The sequence below is a fragment of the Hypomesus transpacificus genome, chromosome 5, assembly GCF_021917145.1.
Source record: "Hypomesus transpacificus isolate Combined female chromosome 5, fHypTra1, whole genome shotgun sequence".
Taxonomy (NCBI): domain Eukaryota; kingdom Metazoa; phylum Chordata; class Actinopteri; order Osmeriformes; family Osmeridae; genus Hypomesus; species Hypomesus transpacificus.
The window spans coordinates 4,262,295-4,283,647 of NC_061064.1; the positions used below are offsets into that span (position 1 = coordinate 4,262,295).

General features: G+C 44.0%; 3 protein-coding genes across 12 annotated transcripts in view; 2 read left to right on the forward strand and 1 right to left on the reverse strand.

The window, feature by feature from the left end:
- Window positions 1-673: 673 nt before the first annotated feature.
- Window positions 674-6,161, reverse strand: LOC124467928 (porphobilinogen deaminase-like). Of its 2 annotated transcripts, none has more exons than XM_047020450.1 (14): window positions 5,970-6,161; window positions 5,063-5,116; window positions 4,531-4,603; window positions 4,186-4,235; window positions 4,018-4,073; window positions 3,634-3,711; window positions 3,322-3,399; window positions 3,082-3,157; window positions 2,574-2,687; window positions 2,441-2,479; window positions 1,966-2,085; window positions 1,715-1,768; window positions 1,530-1,616; window positions 674-1,406 (listed from the first exon to the last, which is right to left on the reverse strand). In XM_047020450.1, exons 1-14 carry the CDS (start codon window positions 5,994-5,996, stop codon window positions 1,239-1,241), a joined length of 1,074 nt encoding a protein of 357 aa, XP_046876406.1. In that variant the 5' UTR covers window positions 5,997-6,161; the 3' UTR covers window positions 674-1,238. The 2 variants fall into 2 exon arrangements, with proteins under 2 accessions (XP_046876406.1, XP_046876405.1); XM_047020449.1 differs by lacking the exon at window positions 5,970-6,161 and adding an exon at window positions 5,218-5,360.
- A 1,825-nt stretch (window positions 6,162-7,986) lies between these two features.
- Window positions 7,987-13,257, forward strand: arcn1a (archain 1a). The gene is made up of 10 exons (XM_047020775.1): window positions 7,987-8,153; window positions 9,291-9,554; window positions 9,778-9,957; window positions 10,065-10,270; window positions 10,430-10,594; window positions 10,744-10,909; window positions 11,022-11,169; window positions 11,279-11,387; window positions 11,512-11,716; window positions 12,074-13,257. Exons 1-10 carry the CDS (start codon window positions 8,151-8,153, stop codon window positions 12,161-12,163), a joined length of 1,536 nt encoding a protein of 511 aa, XP_046876731.1. The 5' UTR covers window positions 7,987-8,150; the 3' UTR covers window positions 12,164-13,257.
- A 1,009-nt stretch (window positions 13,258-14,266) lies between these two features.
- phldb1a (pleckstrin homology-like domain, family B, member 1a) overlaps window positions 14,267-21,353 on the forward strand; it is a 29,652-nt gene continuing 22,565 nt past the window's right edge. For 4 of the 9 annotated variants that reach the window (XM_047021035.1, XM_047021036.1, XM_047021038.1 and 1 more), the window contains exon 1: window positions 14,326-14,350. Coding sequence is in view for 3 of the 9 variants with exons in the window: in XM_047021031.1 (XP_046876987.1) it covers window positions 21,253-21,288 (36 nt within the window). In the remaining 6 variants the exon portion in view is untranslated. Of the gene's footprint in view, window positions 14,351-16,513; window positions 16,784-16,842; window positions 20,151-20,178; window positions 21,289-21,353 lie in introns of those variants that run through there. The other 5 variants (XM_047021030.1, XM_047021041.1, XM_047021034.1 and 2 more) reach the window with 5 other exon arrangements.

Here is a 21,353-nt window from a genome sequence, read left to right on the forward strand (position 1 = left end):
GTAAGGTGCCATGCCTGAACTAGGCTTCACTCATATGCTGCTTCAGAATGGGATGAGGGTAAGACATCAAAGAAAGTCTTATCAAAATGATGTTACCACTCCCCATTGAAAAAACCTTTGTCACATCTATGACAATGAAAGGGTTCCCAAAATAATAACAGCAAAAAGGTATTCAATATGAGAGATGGAATGGTATTTAATGATGGGAATGGTATTATAATGTGTGCACATGCTGCAGTGAGATGTTGTTATTAAAGTGTGAGAAATTGTGTTTTAAAAAACTGTCATGCAAGATCTTGCTTTGGGCGATAGGCAGTCGCCTAAGGCGGTATGAGGGGGCAGCAATTTCCAGCAAAACCACCAAACGTGTTAGGATCGGCACTGATGTTGCGCAAAAAGAATACATTGTGAAACATGTACAGTATACAGTAGGGCACAGGTGTGGTCGTATTAAATTCGTGTGGCCCGGTGAATCCAGTTTTGCGCAGAAAAAATTTACAGAGAAACCTCTCATCTGTGTTGAAATCAGTATTTCACCACACCTGTTTGTAATAACAGTGAACAAGGTAAATGACAAAGTGAGAATAGATAACAAATTCTGTCTGAACTTGAACTTCACATTAATCAAAACACAAGCAGAACTCTGCTATCAGGGCCACATACTCAATGCAGGTGAATTTCCATAGGCCTGTATGTTTATTGTCTGCACCTTCCTGCCACGGTCAATTTTTTATTTGTGTAACAGACATGGCGAATAAACCCCATTCTGATTCTGATTTCTAAGATCAATTTGGACAGTTAAGATTTGAACAAGTTTTTTCTGGAGTGCACTAGTGCACTCATGCCAGTGGGAAATCCGAAAACATTTTGTGGCTATTTTAATAACACTTCAAAATGACAAAATCAATATGATCTTGGAATATGGAATGAAAGATTTTAAAAACGTTCACAACCGAGAATTCTTAAATCAAATATATACTGTTCATGATATTCAGTGATTTGTTACATGTTTGTATTCTGGCCAAACTTATGATGCATAAAAGCTGTTTCAAGTCCTCCTGGATCAAAACTCGATCAGTAGTGGTACATTCTAGAAATCCATTCATTTATATTCCCACATCATGGGAACACATGGTCATACAAATTTATGCTTTAATAAAATTGAGTTGAATTTGCCCATATGCAGAGTAAACATTGGTGACTGCTTGCACAGTGCTTTGAGGTAATAAAGAATTGCTTCAACGGGCATCATTGAGCAGCCGAGCAGTAGTCAGAATGTCCATGGCTCCTTTACTGAGCAGGAGAGTAGCCAGGTCAACTCCCAGCTTCTCTGCTGCATCCTGGGAAGACTGTGGCATGTTTCGGGCTGTTACCCCAACATGCTGGGTGTCCGCTGGCTCTTCAACCTGAGAGAGAGAGAGAGAGAGAGAGAGAGAGAGAGAGAGAGAGAGAGAGAGAGAGAGAGAGGTGTCACACAAGGACAGCAAAGAATACAGTGTTTTGGGCAGTCAGTTGGAGTGTCCCCTGACCTGGTTCCCAGTGTCCACACTGGTCTGCATGTCCTCCTTCAAGCTGTCTGCACCATCCAAGCTAAACACCGCCCCAGTCATAGAGAGCTGAAATGAGGGGAAACCATTAGGCCAAAGACACATCGCCAATCCCATTTTGCTAAACGTGTCTGGCAGACTGGTAAGACGCCAGTCAAGTTTCTTACCATTAAATCCTTTATTTCCGTGTGAACGGCAACTGGTACGCTGCAACCTCCCTCCTGAGGGCACAAAATAGACGGATCAAGAATGATCCCTGGCAGGCAGGACTGAGACAACCAGAATTGTTAACCTCTGTAGCATTTCTGTAAACAGCCGGATTTCACAGTCCTTTTCAACTGTTGCAGCTGCCAGCTGGGGGGGGGGGGGGGGGGGGTTACCTGATGTCTGTATGGACATATCAGAAATGTTAACTTGCCAGGTGTTTGAGGAAGGCACGCTCTGCAATGCAGCGGAGCACTGTATCTGGGTGGTGCAGGGTGGAAACCATCTCCAAGATGTCACTATCCCGCGCCCGCACCTCTACGGCCAGGGCCCCCTGGGTGACATACAACAACAGATCCTCATCAGTTGATCATCATCATGAGGTTCAAATGGAGCAGGAAAATATGCATTGTTAGATTGTCAAATATTTTTCGGGATTAAAATAGGTTTCAGATTTCATTCTATTCCACATGCACATGCATGGCTGCGTGCTTACACACAATCATGCCACATTCAGTAACGGTTGTAACTGTTGCCAGATGAGGTGTTTTCTTTTGACGTGCCAGTAGTGGAACAACACCAATGTTTACATATGTAGATAAGTATGTGTGTGATTCAAATATTGCACATAAGTCTTCCTCAAAGAGACCCCAAAATTGAATTTGGTCATTTCAACAAGATGTACCCACCTGGCCAACAGCATACATACAGTCATCAGGTCCCAGAATCTGAAGAGAAAGATAAGTCAAACCTTTCCTTTCTAGGGGCAGCAATATAACTTATGATAAGCATGTAATATGCACCCTGCTGGCTAGACTGTACCTGACTGATTCGTCCCTCCCAGCCCATCCTCTTCAGACCTGCTGCTGCTAGGATGATGGCAGCATAGTCTTCCTTCTCATCCAGCTTCTTAAGACGAGTGTTGAGGTTACCTCGCTGTGGTCGACAAGTTAGAATCAGAATGGGATTTATTCGCCATGAAAGTTTGCAAAGACATGGAATTTACTTTGGCAGGAAGGTGCATACAATAAACATATAGGAACCTAAAATTTAAATATGTGGACTATATATACTAAGGGCACATAAACGACCAGTCCTAAGTGGAATTAGAATTGAATAAAATGTACAATCAAATAAAATACAAGTTGTCATAAAATAAATATCAGTTGCCAATTACAATATAAAAATACATATATTATAAAAAATACAAATGTACAAGATACAAGAAAAATGGCACTGATATTAAGAAGATTAAGATTTAAGACAAGAATATCAACATATGAGACAAGACACAGTAGTTATGTGTGTTATGTGTTAGAAAAGAGCGTACAATGTCCTTAAACTCCAGGTGGGGAAACCTCTTCTTCAGTTGGGCAGCCCGGCGCAGGGAGCTTGTCCCAATCACACTGTCAAAAGAGACAACATAATCAGAGTGGTTTGGTCTCTACTCTTCTCAACTTCATACACTGAATATATAATGCTTTGAAAAACACCGCCAAGAAGGTGGAGTGCCCAGGCAGTTTACTGCAGGAAAGCTGTTCCTCTAATCTCCTCTCATTGGCATTCCTACCTCTCACTTGGCAAGGCGTCCAGAGTGAGTCCAGCATTCTTTGGATGAAGCACCACTGCATCATGGGGATTTTCACGTCTGGGGAAACACAGAACAACATGTCAAAGAGGGTTCTGACTACAGAATGACTTAACTTTACAATACACAAGTTACATAATGTTTCATAATATAACATGACTACTACTATTAGTAATTGGACAGTCATTCATAGGCGGAATGTCACACATTTTCACATATTTCAACTACTGCTAATTTTTGCAGTCTTGGCAGCAGTTTTTTAAACATTGTGGATGATGTAAGGTGTACACTCACTGAAGCACAGCTCCAATAGTAAACCCTGGTGGCAGAGTAGTTGGAAGATCTTTCAAAGAGTGCACTACAATGTCTACCCTGAAGGAGAGACAGCCCAAACAGGATTAGATTACTGTGAAAAATGTCTGAACTAGCCCTTGATTTGTACTTCAGCCTCTCTGGCCAAACCATCTCATACACTTGTCAAAATCCGCCAAAAACAAATCCAACACCAAGACCATAATCCAATTCATTGTTTTGTCAATAGGGGGTTATTTAACAGACTTGTAACAGGCCAAAATGTTCGAAGAAGGGAGTAAGATTTGCTGTTTCATGTCCTGTGAAGCACAGTGGCTCCTTGAGGATTAACATGTCAAATATAGCGATACTGTATATAGAACATACTCATTCTTCTCCAAAGCATTCTCCAGCTCTTTAGTAAAAAGACTTTTCTCTCCAATCTGAAACCACCAAAACACAACAGATAGATCATTTTGTAAATCAGTCAAGCCTGTCTACTGAAATATATGAAGTCAATACAATCTCAAGATGCTTTGCTTAACTTCAGCTAACCTTTGATAAAGCAGTGTCCAGGATTTTGTCACCAATTGTGGACATGGCAACTGCAGAGAAAATAACCAAGTTAGCGACAATGACTGCAAACACAACAGTGAGCTCATCAGTTCCATTTCACTAGATCCGTCTTAAGACAGTGCCTCTAATGCCTAAAGACACTGAACTGTCTGTGAGTCCAGTTGTGTAGTTTAACCCATCCACTTCCAAACACAATATCCTGTTTGTTAGGGGATTGAAAGGCAGATGGAGAGAGGAGAGAAAGACAGAGAGGCAGAAAGCAGCCAAGAGAGGAGGATGAGTGTGTGATAGTGTGCTTCTGTGTGCATCTCAACTTTTTCTCACCTATTTCTAGATGGACATCTGGATACAGAGTCTTGAGTTTTTCAGCCACATAGTCTGTCTGGATGCGGGCCAGCTGCAATATAAACATTTTGTATAGATACACAATACCTTTTTGATATTAATAGCATAGACCCCCATTGGTCATTGTCAGATTGTTGCTGCCTACACAATATCATTCACTAACGACCACATAACCGTGTCACTATCAGTACTGACAGATTGGGGATGAGCTCATATCCTGTGAGTGTACTAAGACCCGCCCTTTTGTAAATGCATCTTTATCTTTTTTTTCCAACGGATACAAATTGACCTCAAAAAGAGAATGAAATGACGATATTTCCCAAATTAAAATGAGTTGTATTGGATTACAGAGATCCAAAGTTGTATAAACAAATGGATGGTGTGAATTGTACTGGATGAATGAATGAATGAATGAATGAATGAATGTGAATCGATCATGGCATGAATGAATGAGGTTTAATGAATTAGGTCAGTGAGTAAGCCAAGACTGGGAAATTAAATCTAATATTACCTGGCTCTTCCTGGTCCCCATTCTGATGACTCGACTCACTCTGCCATTTCCACCCTGTTAAGAGAATATAAGTAATTTTACTAATAAACTTCTCTAGCTTGTCAGATGTTATGCCACTGATTAACTACACACCGAAGCAAACATTTTAAACTCACTCGAATACACTTATAGGGTCCTTCCTCCATGATACAGAAATTTAACGATAGATCAATGTGGTGGGAAAAAAATAAACTCTACAATGATGGCTCACTAGGGTGTATGCGGAGATAACTGGACTGCATCTACATACGAAGAAGTCACTTCTGTCCTCTGGGCCTCCACCCTTTTTTCCTGGGTAGGGCTGATAAATCAAGAATGGCAATTTGTGTCTGTCGGTGTGTGTGCGTGTAAGTGTGTGTGTGTGACAGCAGGACAGAGAAGGGGGGCTGAGAAAGAGCAGTCTAATTCTTTTTGAATATTAACTCAAGAAATACACACAGAAATACAAATTGATACAGTATTTTAAACATAAGACTCTAGTGCCTTTAGGTAGAATGTATAATTAATTAGGAGAACCGGTTGAATAGAGTAAACTGAAACATTGATACCTAAAAGAACTACACTAAAAAGTCAAGGTGAAACGATCCATTGTGAAATCCTAAAAGCAACAAAAGCATCAAGTAATCACATCCCGCATCATCCCAACTATGTCAATATCATACTTGGCTGCATTTTCAGAAAATACATATTGTGATTTTTTTCTGGGATTTTTCTCTTATCCAACTCTAAAAACTAATAACAAATGAATTGTCAGTTCTCAACCAAAAGAAACACGTTGTAACTGTGATGGGCTGTTTTTTCATCCAATGAACGCTTTGCGTAACGCAAAGGCGATATCGACAAGTACGCTCGTGGTATAATTTCTTACCTGTGCATTCGAACAGTCCCCAGACATCTCATTTAAAAGAGAAAATATTCCGATATGTGTTCAATACGATATTCGAACTGAATTAAAACAGATATGCATAGCTCATCTCAAACTTGCTTAAGTAAGTAGCCTAAAAAGAATGCCGATGTACATTGTGCTTGTGACCTCGGCTGCAATGTCACTTCCAAAAAAGGCGGGGTTTATTAGGTATGTTCGAAATGGACCGACTTCATATAGCGCTGCAGCCGGCTGCAGGCGGCGGACTTGAAACGGGAGAACTGCCACTCTGGGGAAACTTCCGCGTTCTGAACTGGTTGCAGTTCCACTGTAGTTCCATATGAGGGCGCTAACAGTCGAGTGCAGAATGAATGGAGGTCTATGGAGCTATACCCCTCAAAATCCACTTTTCTCTGGATAACATTTTTTGTCTAGTAATTTGAATTCTGAATTCGAAAGGAGAGGCAAAAAAGATTAACACCGCTGGGTGATAGATTTTTTTAAAGTCGCCTTTCTGTTCTAAAACGCCTTTTAAAATGTAATTGACGTCATACACATTGTACGGCCCGAGATACAGTACTGCTTGACGGCAAGCTCTGGTTACTTCCACTTTTCTCTCGAGGCATCAACAACACAGCTGACAGGTTAGGCTCTCCCTGTCAATACACATGCTAGAAAGAGTTTTGGTTTACTAATGTTGTTGCTAATGTTGTTAATGCTCTGACATTCTGGTTCTGCTCCAGATGCCATAACGCGGGATCTCTGGTCATAGTCAGTCCTTCACTAACCAATCAGCATTCGTTAGCAGAATGCTACGGTGTTATGGGCAACAACGACTTACCCTGTAAGAAAACGAAAGGACATAAGTACTGGTTCATTCAACTTTCGACCTGTAATCCATGTTGAACATGCAATAACTACAATCAAATCTGATATTTCTCAACGACAATCAGATGAAAGAGACTAATTTAGCCGTTTAGCTCAATTGACTCCCATTCATTCTGCACTCAACCGCGATCACTCCCAATGGAACTCTGGTGAAACTGCAACAAAATTCGGTACAATGGGGCTTACTAAGTAGGGAGTGGCCAGGCTCTCCTTAAACAGGCTCTGACCAAAGAATGTCTAATATAGGCATAATTTAAAATATAATATATATAATATATCATATATATCATATATATATATATATACTTCTAATGACGACACAGCTATTTCATGATTGGCCAGACTCACACACGGTGTTTTGTAATTATTCTGACACCTTCAGTTTCGCCAACGCTCAAATCCGGACCAAACAGTTTAATTGAATAAAAAATGTATTGAAGAAAGGGTTTTAGTCCGCCTCTTCACAAAACCACGAGAAGCTGGAATGTCTGACTTCACAGAATGGTTTTCAACTCCTCCCCGACTGCAAGCGGCTACTTTCGCCGGTCGTCTCATGCAGCCGTAATCCATGTCGAACGCACCTAATGTTTCGGTGGTGTGTTCAATGCAATCAACGGTGCACAATGTTTGCTTCATAATGCAATTTTTTTTCAACCAACTAAATTAATTTCTAAGATTTAAGGAATATCATTAGCTTACTGTTAATATTCTATAATGAATAGTCCAGTTAGTTGTCAAGTTAGTCAAATTTAGATTAGCCTATATCGAGTGTGCTGTCCATGACCAAGAAATGAAGATAGCGTGGTAAATCATATGTTATATCACTACATTTTAATTCCCTCGTAAACTCGAATTGTATGGGCGGCGAAATGTTCTCATATCATAAACTAAAATACACAGTTTTAGAGAGGTTAGTAGCTACTTGTTTTAATCCTTGTCACACTCACTGTTTGCAATCTACACTCTACAGTTTTGTTTTGACTATGATTGCGAAGCAATGACTGCCTAAAATCAGGGAGAACTCGGTGACTGTGCATTTAGCCAAGAATCGTTCGTGTTCCAACTTCGCCGGTGCTGATACTTCCACATGTTCAGTTTTACGTTAGGTCCCTGCCCTTTTACCTTGCTGACGAGCTCTTTCCGGTGAAGACGTGGCTAGCAAGAGAAGTTCTACCATATTGAGCTGTGTGGTTGAACACGCAAGTGTCTGCAAGAATATTAATATTTAGACACGAATCAGTGGTGAGAGATAAACATAACACATTTTTGGGGGACATAAAGGACATCACAAACACAATGGTAAGTTTAAGAAATACATTTAGCTAATTGCGTAGCCTTTACATGAGTCAAGAAGACAAGGTTGCTACCTACCTACCTACTAACTTAGCACTAGCTATTTTCTATCTGACGGAGAGCTACGGGCTTAGCAAGCAAGCTAGGACTACTCGCTATCTTTACTAGTCTTGTTCCGGGAGAATCTTACTTCAACGCTGAACTGCTAGCCAAGAGTGAGGCTGTCACTGGCAGTTCGGCCATACAAACTGGTTAAACTTAATTATTGTCAATCACTATTGTTATGATAGCTACATTTGTCAGCTGTCAACTGTCTCGCAAGGAAGCTCAGCAAATGTAATTTGCAATTTAGCTTGTGCTAGCACTTGCAGCTAGCAGCAGGCCCAAGCTAACAAGCTAACTTAACTAGACAAGATTGATTGTCGTTAATAATTAAAAATATAAATAACTATAGCTATCTCAAAATAGCATGAACCTTGAAGGGTTAACTCTGCAGACATATGCCCTATACTTTAACTATCATAAATATTATCTGCACTGCACTGGGGAGCATGGCCTTTGCTATATCAAGTTCAACTGGACTCGCTAACATCTATCGTTATGTTGATGAAATAGCCAACAGCCAACTTACCGTGTTCTTACACGTAGTCACTCTAAATATCCTTTGATGGTTTGTCAAAAAAATAGTATTAGCTAACCATGACAGGTAAATTGGTATTCCTGAACGGTGTGTCTAGAGGACAGTGTACTGTAGTTTCATGTTTCAGACAATTAACTGTACTAAGATACTATTGGCTACTTAAAAAAGCCATTTAGTTGAACTCTTTGTGCTCTCGAAATTACACTGCACAAAGTATGCAACTTGTATCAAGACTTAAGATTGGCTGTTGTGTTATAAAATAAATAATTTGTATCATCTGTCTTACTATGGCTTTTGATGAATGGAATACAATACATCATTGTCTTTATCAAAGTATTGTTGTAACTGATGGATTGGAGTAAGTACACCCTCATCTTGACTAGTTGTACCATGACCTGTGCATAGTTTGAATGATGCCAAATGGAGAAGAAACCAGGTAGTAATGGCATTCAAATAAGTTTGGTCTCATTGGTTGTCTGACCACATCTCCCTCTGGTGTCCAGGTGCTGTTGGCAGCGGCGGTGTGCACAAAGGCGGGCAAGGCAATAGTTTCCCGTCAGTTTGTGGAGATGACAAGGACACGTGTGGAAGGCCTGCTGGCGGCCTTCCCCAAGCTGATGAACACAGGCAAGCAGCACACCTTCGTGGAGACGGAGAGCGTGCGCTACGTTTACCAGCCCCTGGAGAAGCTCTACATGGTCCTGGTCACCACCAAGAACAGCAACATCCTGGAGGACCTGGAGACGCTACGGCTCTTTTCCCGCGTGGTACTAACCCTCATCACAACAGACTCCTTCACACAACTTTTAGAAGCACCCAGTTCCACTTACGATCAACTGTTTCAGTTAATGTTGGCTAATAATCAAATACGGAGAGGTCTTTGTTGTAGTGATGCTGTTTGAGATCAGATTTTGTTTGGTTTATTCATAGAAAACGATGGCGATGAGGCATGCATACATACAAGTAACAGTAGTTTGCGTCCTCCTGTAGATTCCTGAGTACTGTCGAGTGCTGGAGGAGAGTGAGATCTCTGAGCATTGCTTCGACCTCATCTTTGCGTTTGATGAGATCGTGGCTCTGGGCTACAGGGAGAACGTGAACTTAGCCCAGATCCGCACCTTCACAGAGATGGACTCTCACGAGGAGAAGGTGTTCCGCGCTGTCCGGGAGGTACGAGGAACAGACCTACACTCAATGTGGGAAGGTTGTATACTTAATGTCTCCATGTGGTTCAAATGACAGTTCATGACATTCTCCTTCCTGTTGTTCTATCCCAGACCCAGGAGAGGGAGGCTAAGGCAGAGATGAGACGGAAGGCCAAGGAGCTCCAGCAGGCCAGGCGAGATGCCGACCGCTCAGGGAAGAAGTCGCCTGGGTTTGGTGGGTTTGGCAGCACAGGGATCTCCAGTGGAAGCACGGCTACCATTATCACAGATACTCTCATGGAGCTTGAGAAGCCCAAGGTGGCCCCCACCACTATCAGGTACATACTCTCGATTTAGTGCCTCAATCTTAAAGAAAACAACTGAAGAAGTGGCCTGGTGAAGTTCATGTACACATATGTTAACCAGTAGATTACTTCTGGTCGAAACCTTGGAACTCTTGGGGAAGCTTCTGCAATGTGTCTTGTGTTGTGCCATAGGCCTAGTGGTCCCAGCAAGGCCTTGAAGCTGAGTGCCAGAGGGAAAGAGGTGGATGACTTTGTGGACAAGCTCAAGTCTGAGGGCGAGAACATCATCCTGCCCAGCTCTGGCAAGAGACTGTCTGATGCTTCCAAAACCCTCACCCCACCAGTCAACACAGAGAGGTATGGCACATCAGAGTTGTTGATCCTCCTGTTGTAATTATGTTATACCCACTGTAACAGAGTAGCGGTCTTCATGAGGTAGTCGTTGCGACGTGATGACACCGGCTACACAAGCACTGTCGCTAAGCTCTGACCCTCCCCCATCCCAGCGTGCACCTGCGCGTCGAGGAGAAGATCAGCCTGACCTGCGGGAGAGACGGCGGGCTGCAGAACATGGAGGTCCTGGGGATCATCACCCTCAGAGTCTCGGACGAGAAGAGCGGACGCGTCCGCCTCAACATCAACAATGGAGACAAGAAGGGAGTGCAGCTGCAGGTGGGTTCCAGAGACGGGGGAGTGGCCTAGCAATGGGCAAGGTTCACCACCGCCGCTAACGCATGACTCGGCCGAGCAACATGTTTTTTATGGTTTTCCTTCTTGGTTCAAGACACACCCTAATGTGGACAAGAAGCTGTTCACGTCAGAGTCGGTGATAGGCCTGAAGAACCCCGACAAGTCCTTCCCCATTAACAACGACGTGGGCGTGCTCAAGTGGAGGCTACAGACCACGGACGAGGCCCTCATCCCACTAACGAGTCAGTATAATCGACCGCGGCTCCTGTGCCGTGTCTTAGTCATGGGGGGCTTCTCGTGCTTCGTGCTTGCCCCTGTTGTAACCCCTCCCTGGCTCCTCCTCCCCCCCAGTAAACTGCTGGCCTTCTGAGAGTGCCACCGGCTGTGACGTCAACATCGAGTACGAGCTCCAGGAGGAGGCTCTGGAGCTCAACGACGTGGTCATCTGCATCCCCATCCTGTGAGTAGACGCGTCGGATCCCGCCGCCACTGACCGAGGCTTCGAGAGGCTCGGGTTTGTTGTGTTCCCAGTCATACGCCGTCGCTCCTTGTTTGAATTGTGTTTCCGTTTTGCCTTTTTACAGCCCAGGCGTGGGTTCCCCTGTGATCGGTGACCTGGATGGGGAGTATCGCCATGACAGCCGGCGGAACGTTCTGGAGTGGTGTTTACCCGTGGTAGATGTTAAGAACAAGACTGGAAGCCTGGAGTTCAGTGTGGCCGGCCAGCCCAACGACTTCTTCCCCATCACCGTCTCCTTCGTATCCAAGGGCAACTACTGCGACATCCAAGTCAGTGTTACAGTTTGTTATTTCATCGTATGGATGTTTTCACTCGCTGTACTGTACTGGGCTGCGTTTCCCGAAAGCGTCGTAAGCCTAAGTTGATCGTAGAATCTATCGTACGCCGAATCTTAGTTTTACGGGCCGTTCCCAAAGAGATCATAGCTAAAGTGTCTCTTGAAAATTCGTAGCTCTTAAAAGCGTGTAGATTAACCTACTCCTTACGAACATGTTTGGGAAACGCACGTAAGAAATATCGCTGTTTTGTTTTTTTTGCTCGATCGTTGCTTCGATCCGTCGTTATCGGGAAACGCAGCACTGATGAGTCTGTAGCTGATGCTAATGCTTCCCCTCCACTCCCCCCAGGTCACCAAAGTGTCCCAGGTGGACGGAGAAAGCCCTGTCAGGTTCTCATCAGAGACGTCCTTCCTGGTTGACAAGTACGAAATCCTGTAAAGCGGGATAGATGTGCATATACATATATATCCACATACTACCAACAAGAGGATGACAAGATCAGTGGACTGGGGAGTGATAAAGGAAAGGAAAGAAAAGGAGATGGGGGTTGGCTGCTTGCCTGTTCATCACTACCAGTTCATCAACAGGACTTGAACCCCTATCAGAAGCCCTTGCACCATGGCTTGCAGTATGTGGTGTATTTGTACCTTTTTACCAGATATCTATAAATGGATGTAAAGCTGTATGTTAGCGGATGGCGCCAGCTGGAAGGAACGGTAGACATGCAGGAGAAGATAACCTGTCAGAGCTGTTTGGGTTGGCTGAGCAGGTGTGTTGACTCGAAGAGGATAGACTGAGGACAAGCTCTTTAAAGTAAATGTTCTTAGTGATTTTCATCAGCTGACATGAATGACCATGTACACACCCTCTTTAAATATACACCCTGGCTTTATATGTTGAGGCTCTGCCTTGGCTACACAACGTGACAGGGACTCTGCTTTGTTTGCCGTTAGACTTCACACGACCACGTTTGAGAGACCACGTTATTTAAGAAAGAATGTCAGTTAAAATCCTGTTTGTGTGGTAAAATGTTGAAGACCTGGCCACAGCATAGTTTTGAAGTCAGTCATGTGGCATTCACACACATTCAGTTTAATGCTCTTTTGGAGTAAAGGGTTCCCGTTAAAGAGACTATTTATTCTTACATAGCATAAGATAACACAACCATAGAAACACAGAGGATCCTCTTACATAAACAATAATCTTCCCTGTCAATCACCAGAACGCCGACCCACCAGCTGTGAGACAAGTTGCCATGATTATGACTGAATGTCCCAAGTCGTCTTGTTTCTCTGGGCATAGGAATGACCATATTCACTCTGACTGTGCTTATTGAGCGAGGGAAAGTTCATATTTGTCTTTGTTGGATTTTGTTTTGTTTGTATCCTGAATTTTGTGGGATTCAGATTGTGGGTTGGGGAGATTAAAAGTAAAAAAAATTGTAACCCTATAGAATAATGAAAAAAAAGGGTGATTACAGTTAACATTCCAAATGTAAACATGAAAAGATTAAAGTGTATTATAAATCCTGATGGTTGGTTTCATGTTTGTTCCTTATGGGTAAAATAAGTGGTGATTAGCATAAAAATTAAGACACTACTGCTAATTTAAACAGCATTTTTGCTTAAACTAGCTTAATCTACTCCCACTGAAGGAGAGTGAAGAAGTCTTAATATTCATGTCTCACGGATGACAGGGTAGAGAGCTGAGTTGGCAATTTCACCATCCACCGACAGGATGTGAGTGACAGAACAAGTTGCTGTCGTGTTGATTCTGCTGGTGGATCTCAGACGTCGCGTTGCCCACAGAGCCCGTTTGGTCACCACTGAGCTGAACTTCCCACAGGGCCACTCCTGATTGAATCAGAGTGGAAAGGTTTTTTCTCTCACTTTGTTTCCACCCTTTTTGGTCATAGGTCTATATAAAGGGATTGGAGTTCCAGAGAAAACACATCAGATTAACTTTTTGAAGAAGGGTGATAATAACGTGTGCATGAGTGTTTGAAAAGTGGGATTATTTTTGCTAGAACTTTTATTATATCCTTTGACCTGCTTTACACTGTTTGCATATTTGAGCCATAAGACGGAGAGACTGTCGTCAGCAGGATTGTTGAGTTGAAGAGGGTAAATCATAAAGCAGGATATTGAAAGCGTAATGAGAGGCAGACTTGTTATTAAAGCTGAAGCGTTTGTGCCCAAGCCCTTGGAATTAATGCCTGTAGAAGCTGAGAGAGACAGCAGCTAAAGACTACCTCCTTATTTGGGTTAGAGTGCGGGGGAGAGGGTGTGTCTTAGTTGAAATGAATGGATGTACAGTTCATTGCTGTTTGCTGTGGGACTGTGTCACAGACAGAGAGAGACATGACCTTGGTGGGCTTTCTTTGCCCTATCAAATGACTTGTGATTCTGGGATGCCTTTGAACACAAAGGGATTTTTCTAATGGACAACTCGCTTTCTGCTGAGGTGCCAGGTTTCTGATGGACAGCAGGAGTGAAATCTGTGTATTCACTGATGGCTTGTAGTCAGACTGGCATGAGTGTCAGTGGATTGTGCAGTGGGAGAGGGGAGATCTTTACTCCAAACCCAGTACCACTCAAAATGAAACTGAAGAAGGTCAGATTCCAGGTAAGCATTCAAATAATTATTCTACCCATCAGACATCTCTTCAAATGTCAATTCCTTTACTGGTTCTTGTAACTCCAAAATCAAATAGTAAAAAATGACAACCTTGCAAAGGTTAAACCATTAAAATCAGTCAACCGTGGCATTGGCCAGAGCACACTATAGAAGGCTCTCAGGAAAAGTAGTTGTGTTTCATTTCATATTAGTCTTTGCTATGAACCTCACTGCCTGTCCTCTCTCTCCAGTCAATGGTATGTATAGTGCCTTTTTCAGAAGCACAGTTTTATCTGGCACTGAGGTGAGGTAGTTCTCCTGTGCCAGTGAAGTCTGTGGAGGTCCATAAAGGGTTCATTGACTGGTATCGACCTTCCAACTTGCCTCTAAGTTAAACTGTCCACTGCAGTGCGAGTTTGTTAAAGACAATGATGACAGAGAGACAAGGTTAACATAGGAAAAACAAAAGCTGCCTCAGACATCGGCAGGTTAGTGTTTTGAATCCGAGTCAGCCTGGACCTGTTCTCCATTTGACACTGGTTGAGAACATCCAGACTGCACTTTGTTCTGTTCACCACAAGAGGTCCTTATTTGAACAGTCTTAAGTGTCACAGCAGGCCAAGCCTGCCTGGTCAGGGGAATATTGTGATTTATCAATGCACTTTGTCAGTCAATTTGATCCTTTTTATCACATAATTCTCAAAGGTAACACATTTGATGAACTGCCCTCTTCTATCTGATCTTCACGTCTGCTCTATTTCCTTCCCCAGTACTGCTGAAGCCCTTCTTTTCTACCTTCTCTATACCTTTTCCAGCTCCTACCGGATATTGTGCCAATTAGGCCTTATTGAAACATTCAATCACCTTAGGAAAACTCTTCTATCCACATCCTGCCTTCCTTTCATCTCCTTTAATGAGCACTTTCATTGGTTATTCCCTGTGAGTGCACACTTGAGGTCCACTGTAAGAGGTCCCAGAGTGGGTTGGGACGGGACATAAACGTCCTCTAGATGAAAGAGACACTTGGCTTCTCAGGTGGGCCCCTCATTGTAAGAGGCCCCTGTTTCAAACCCAGCCACCAACCCTGCCCGGCAAAGCCAGACTAAGGACCCTCCAGGCTCAGTAGCGATGGTAATGGCTTGTTATTAAACACAGACATTTTTTTCTCGCTTTGGGTTTATGATTTTCCAAGTGCTTTGTATTGAATTATTTTCGTGGAACATTTTCAAACTGTGACTGCAGGATTCGGCAGTGACACTCCTTGTCAGCATTGTATTTTCAGGCTGTTAGCCAGGTTTTCCCGACTACGACTAACAAGAACCTAGGGGTTGAGGGGTGGGATAGTTTTTCTCCATAGCACACCCCCAGATTTAGTCACTTAAATGCACCCAAGGCCCATTACAGACAGACCGGTGGAAAGAGCCATAACCTTAGTAGGGGGGTAGGGATGTGTCTGTGTGCGTTGGGTGTTTTATTTGCGGCAAAACCAGCATGACGCACCCACAAACTGAACCAAGCCCAAGAAAGACAGGACCCAGCCCAGGACAGACTGAACCAATTATAGTCCAGACAACGTGTCCAAGATCAACAGCCGTCTGAAATTTACATCTCTCAGGAAAAAAATTGAAAATATCCATTGGCTGTGTCGACTATAATTTCCACGCCGTTTCTCTTGCCTAGACTATATTTAACGGAAAACAATTTTTCATTCAAAGTGACAGAGTTATTTCATTAGTCCTCTTTAATTGATTTCATACTCTATAATCAAGGTTCCTTGAGTTGTGGTCATGCTTGTGGTCATCTCATGCTTGACTCCCTCATACCTTCTTTCAAGAGCCGTCCATCCTGGAGTGATGGGAAGGTTCTAGTCCCACCTCCTCTGGCTGGAGAGATTTGTCGGTTTTAGACATAAGAAAACACATCAGGTTCACCCAGTTAAGACTAGAACCTCAGAGAACCATGCTTGACAGCTCTGCTTGGGGATATCTACTTCCTCTGGTCTGGGGCTCTGACCAAGTGGGCTGCCGCTCAGCTGGAGAACAAGTCCTCTTTCTTTAAGAGCGAGAGAGAGAGAGAGAGAGAGAGGGGGGGGGGGGGAGGGAGAGAGGGAGGGAGTAAGAGAGAGGGAGGTAAGAAAAAAAGAACAGGTCGAGAGAGACAGAGGGGGTGGAAGTGAAGGGGGAGAATGGGGCGGAGTCCAAATTAAGAGGCTGTCTCTTCCATCCTCTGTCTGTCTAGCTTACGTCTTCATCTCCATCCACTTAGAGAATGTTCTCTGTCAACTACAGAGAATACGTCAGACTGACAGCACCATTAAACAAGGAGATATTTAACGAAGGATTAGACAGAATCAATCTCACAAGAAGGATGGGAATTATGAAATGGTTCTGAAAGTCTCGGTTTCGACTGTGAACTGCACCTTTACCAGCCCAGAAGGTCAAGGTAATGAGACTTCTGTTATATATTATCATGGAGTTTGTGTATGTATGTGTGTGTGTGGGGGGGGGGGTGGTGTTCAACCTGCTAATTAATTCTTATTCTGTTAGTATCAACATTATCCTCTGTCTTAAACACATAAAAACAAAAGTTGTTGTGAAGGAGAGCTCTCAGTTTTTTTCAATAACCATAAGAAAAGGAAACGACGTGTGTCAGGTAAGTTGAAAGCTGAAATGAAGGAATTCTGAAACCATGTCTCTGTAACAGAGCTGTGATGCAGCCTGGGATTGAGTCGGTCTGACCTCAGGCTGGATAATGAGCCTATTGTACCAGTGTGTGTCAGGGGGTCCCAGTCTCACATGGCCCAGTTCCTTCTTACACAGTGTGTGTGTCTCTGCCTGTCTGTATGGGTCTGCATGCATGAGCGTGGCTGCGCTGACCATCACAGGACTGGACCTTCATCAAGTGAGTCGTTCAAGTATCGCACACGGATCCATGAACTGAAATGTATCATTTGAAATGATTGCCAAACCTCTTAACAGGGGAGTAGAGGGTGTTTAAACCAAGCAACACACCTGTATAGCACCAGGTATGGTATCTCCCTGGAGAGGTGGAAGAGCACTGGAAAAAGGGAGAGTGGAAAAACGAGTGTGAGAGTGTATGTGCGTGCGTGTATGTGTGTGTAAGCTTGAGGCGATTATGGGCGAAACACAGCAGGCTCTGTGAATGGATGCTTTCATGTGTGGGAGATCCGACTGTTTATTGAGTCTCATAAGCACTCTGGTAATGTGCAACAGCTTTGAATGCATTCATGAATTGTTTCCCCTGCTGCAATGCAATGTAAGGTGTAATTTTAACACTCAGTTGCAGACCTTTTCCTTCTTGGCAACAACAGTGTTGAGATATTGAGAGAATAACTGTTGAAAGAAAAGAAAGCTTGTTAACATAAAGAATGTATTCTGGAACACCTTGAGGACAGAATAAAAGGTAAGGTATGCAGGGTGGAGTTTCTGGAAACTGGACACCTATGTGATCCCCAGGTTGAGGAGATCTGAGGAGGATATGGTGACACCAACAGTTTTGTACAGTTTTCTTTGTCTTTATTGTCTGTTCTGGTATTGTTTCCAATCCCAGTGCTTTATTTCAAGCATGTTCGATTGGCGTGGCTTCAACTCCCAGGGTGAAAATGTTTTATCCTCTTTTTACCAAGCTACTGTGCCACTGGACAGGGCTGTGATCTTTTGAAACCACCTCCATCAATCACTGATATTATTCACACGAACATGTCGCTCTCACCTCTCAGCAACCTTAAATCAAGAAATCCAAACTGGAGTCTCTGACACAAACTGGACAGCTCTGTCGTCACACCTGCTGCTGAGAGGGGGAAAAGAACAAAGTCACCCAGTGTTCCCGCTGAACCTCGCAGCTCATCTGGAGACAACGTTGACCTTCTTTAATGTGTTCTCTTCCACCCCTCCTAGACGACCCTTTGCAGGTGTGTGGGCTTATATCTGGGCTCCGCTCCCATCTGGCCTCAGGAGTCGTCTCCTTCTCCGAGGGCCTTCTCACTGCCAGCAGGAGCAGGATTGGAACTCTCTGGATCTCCTCAGACCGTAGGCCTGACAACACTACGGAACATTGGAACTAAAAACACGCAGCAAAAGAATAATGTGTTCCCAGAGAGAGTGCAACCCCCCCTTTCCCATCCCTCTGAACTGCATTCCAATGCGCTCCATTGCCAAGGATGCAACCCGCTCAATCTGTATTTACATCTCTCTGTCTCTCTCTCCGTCTCTCCCTCACTCTGGCTCTTTCGCACCCTCTCTGTATCTGTCTCCCTCTCTCACACACATGCGTGAACACAGCAGTCCAAGACGTTTGTGTTGCCAGAGAAAGACTGACTCATCCTTAAGTGTAGCTTTCAGACTCAAGGTTGTGATATTCAGGCAGCATAGGGCAGTACTAGGAGGACAGCTTGTTTCTCTGAGGAGAGCCATGGTCAAATGAGGACAACCAGGCCTTAGCCGATAACACGGCCCAGACCCAGACAGCGTGGCAGGCATGTGTTAGTGCGAAAGGCTGAAATCCCCATGACAGATCTGATATCTTAAACCCTTTGAGTTGGACCAGCTGGGTTTGAATCAATCAAATATTGAATGGAAGTTTAGATTGACAGCCAGGATTATATGAACTTTTCAACATTTGCTTACTCTTAAAGTTTGGCAGCTTAACATGGTCTTGCCAATCCCCCAACACCACCAGATGTTTCTCTGCAGTGAGGTGGAGGTTGGTGATAACTGCTCTAGTAAAGGGAAGGACAGCTGCAGCCTCTGTGTCCCTCCCCCAGAGACCTCCACGTCCCTGGGTCAGCCCACAGGAAACATCCCGGGTCTCCAGGCCTAGCTGGAGACATTTGGAATCCATTTGGTTACTTGGTTGCTGATATTTGTTGTTTGTTTTTATTTTGATAAATGATCCACCATCCCGTCTTTGGCCGTGACCATGGGAACAGAAAGAGGAGATCAATAAAGAACTTTTCTTCTCCTGTTCTCCCTCGTTCTCTCTCTCTGCCAGAGAGTTCCTGTGGGACTGCTCAAGTGCTGGCTCATATATTTCCTCACTTCCTGTGGAACAGAATTGTATCTCTGTATTCATGGTCCAGCGGTGGTCTTGAACTACCATTGATGGTCATTCTATTCAATGCCATATGTCCAAGATTCAACATTTCCAGATTGGAAAACCCCCTTTGTTTTGCTGACAATGCGTGGAGCAGGACAGGAAGCAGCCCGGAGGAATTCCACTGATGACTCAAGGTCTTTTCCGTCTCCTCCTACACCACATGTCCACAGACTTCCACCCCGGCTCCTCAACTTCCCATGACAATCAGTGCTTTTACACACCAGTATTTATGTATCACTGCTTACATCCACAACAAGCTGTGCAAAGGGAGGAATGTGTGAGAAGCTGGTCGAGGTTTGCTCTCACTTGACCTCGTGGCATCTTCGGAAAGCATCTAAACCCTGGACTCCCTCACCAGTTCAAAGTCGGAATCCAACTTCAACCACGAGGGTCGACTTGAGAGGCGTTTGACACGGAAGTCTGTGGCCAGTTCAACTCAATGACCTTTGACCTGCAGTCAGTCCTATTTTGGAGGGCACCCCTGATGTTGCTGCCCCCTCTGAGGCATGACGGGCTGGGAGTGTAACCCTGCACCCTGGGGCCCTGCAGAGCAGCAGAGCTCAGTCGGTGACTGAAGTTTACCAGAGGGAACATACTGACAACCATGTGGCTGCCCCTCGACACCACTCTGTGGATTAAACTACAGAATATCCCATGGACCTAACCCCGTCTTGGACCGTCCAACAGTAGAATGGTGAGTGGTTGACCCTGGTGAAGTCGGAATCATCGGAAGGTCGATGGTATTTTCTGCAGTTTCATGAGAAGCTCAGAGATATCACTCCAGTTGAATTGACACCTGAGAACTTGTTGTTTGAAATGAGCAGTATCCATTAAGCCTTTCCGCCTCTGCCTGTGTCCACACTGTTTATTCATTTAATGTAATTTCATTCTAAAAGCGGAGTAGCACAGACTGTGTGGCTTGCCGTGTCTATTTTCAGACGCTCATGGCAACACTGAAGGGCATAATTGCCCCTATAATCACATGTTACAGAGGAAGGACCTGCATTTACAAGCATAGGACATCTACCCAGCTGGGTGTGTGCATGAGATCAGTCAAGGCTGTGGGAGTGTGTGTACGTGCTTGTGTGCATACATGTGAGTGTGTGTTAGAGTCTATGACCCACTGTACTGCCCACTGTTCTGTCCGCCTGTGAGCGTGGATCAGACTGGACCAGTGTCGGGCGCCAGTGGGCTGAGGGTGAGAAGGGAGACATCTACAGTCAGAGGGGGAACAGGGGAAGGCTTTGTTCCCTGTGTCACTGCCCCTCAGTCACTCAAACACTGGACACGATTGTCAGAGATGACCACAGCATTGCCCAGCTGCCCTCTCTGACATGACATCACAGAGAGAAAGAAGAAGAGAGCTAGAAATCATGTGTTTGGTCCTATCCTCCATTGTGTTATTTCACTTACTACAGTCAAAACTCGGCTCTTAGTTTTGCTGTAAGGATTTTGACCTAGGGTAAAAACATGTCCATTTGAAGATATCTTTCCAAAAGAAAAGTTCTGATTTTTTAATTTTTTTTATTTTGAAAGTGATTGATTTGGTGGTGGAGATTTGCCCACATGCAGCTCTTTTTTCCTTCAGATTTTTACACGGTTGACCTGTCTTTGCTTGCTTGACAGAGCAAAGCTTCACATTCCAGCTATCCCTGATAAAACATGCAGAAAGAGGAGAGGGAGAGAGAGGGCAGAGATATCAGAGGCTGCCGGGTATCTCCTTTCATCCAAAATCCTGAATCCTGAGAAGAACAAGACAAGTGTGTTGTGTTTTACCCATAGGTAAATCATAGGATATGGAATACATAGGACTTCCTGATAACTGGAATAAGGTATTTACCTCCCAATCAATTACAACATGTTTGTTAATGTTTGAGAGGAGGGGGGGGGAGTTAAA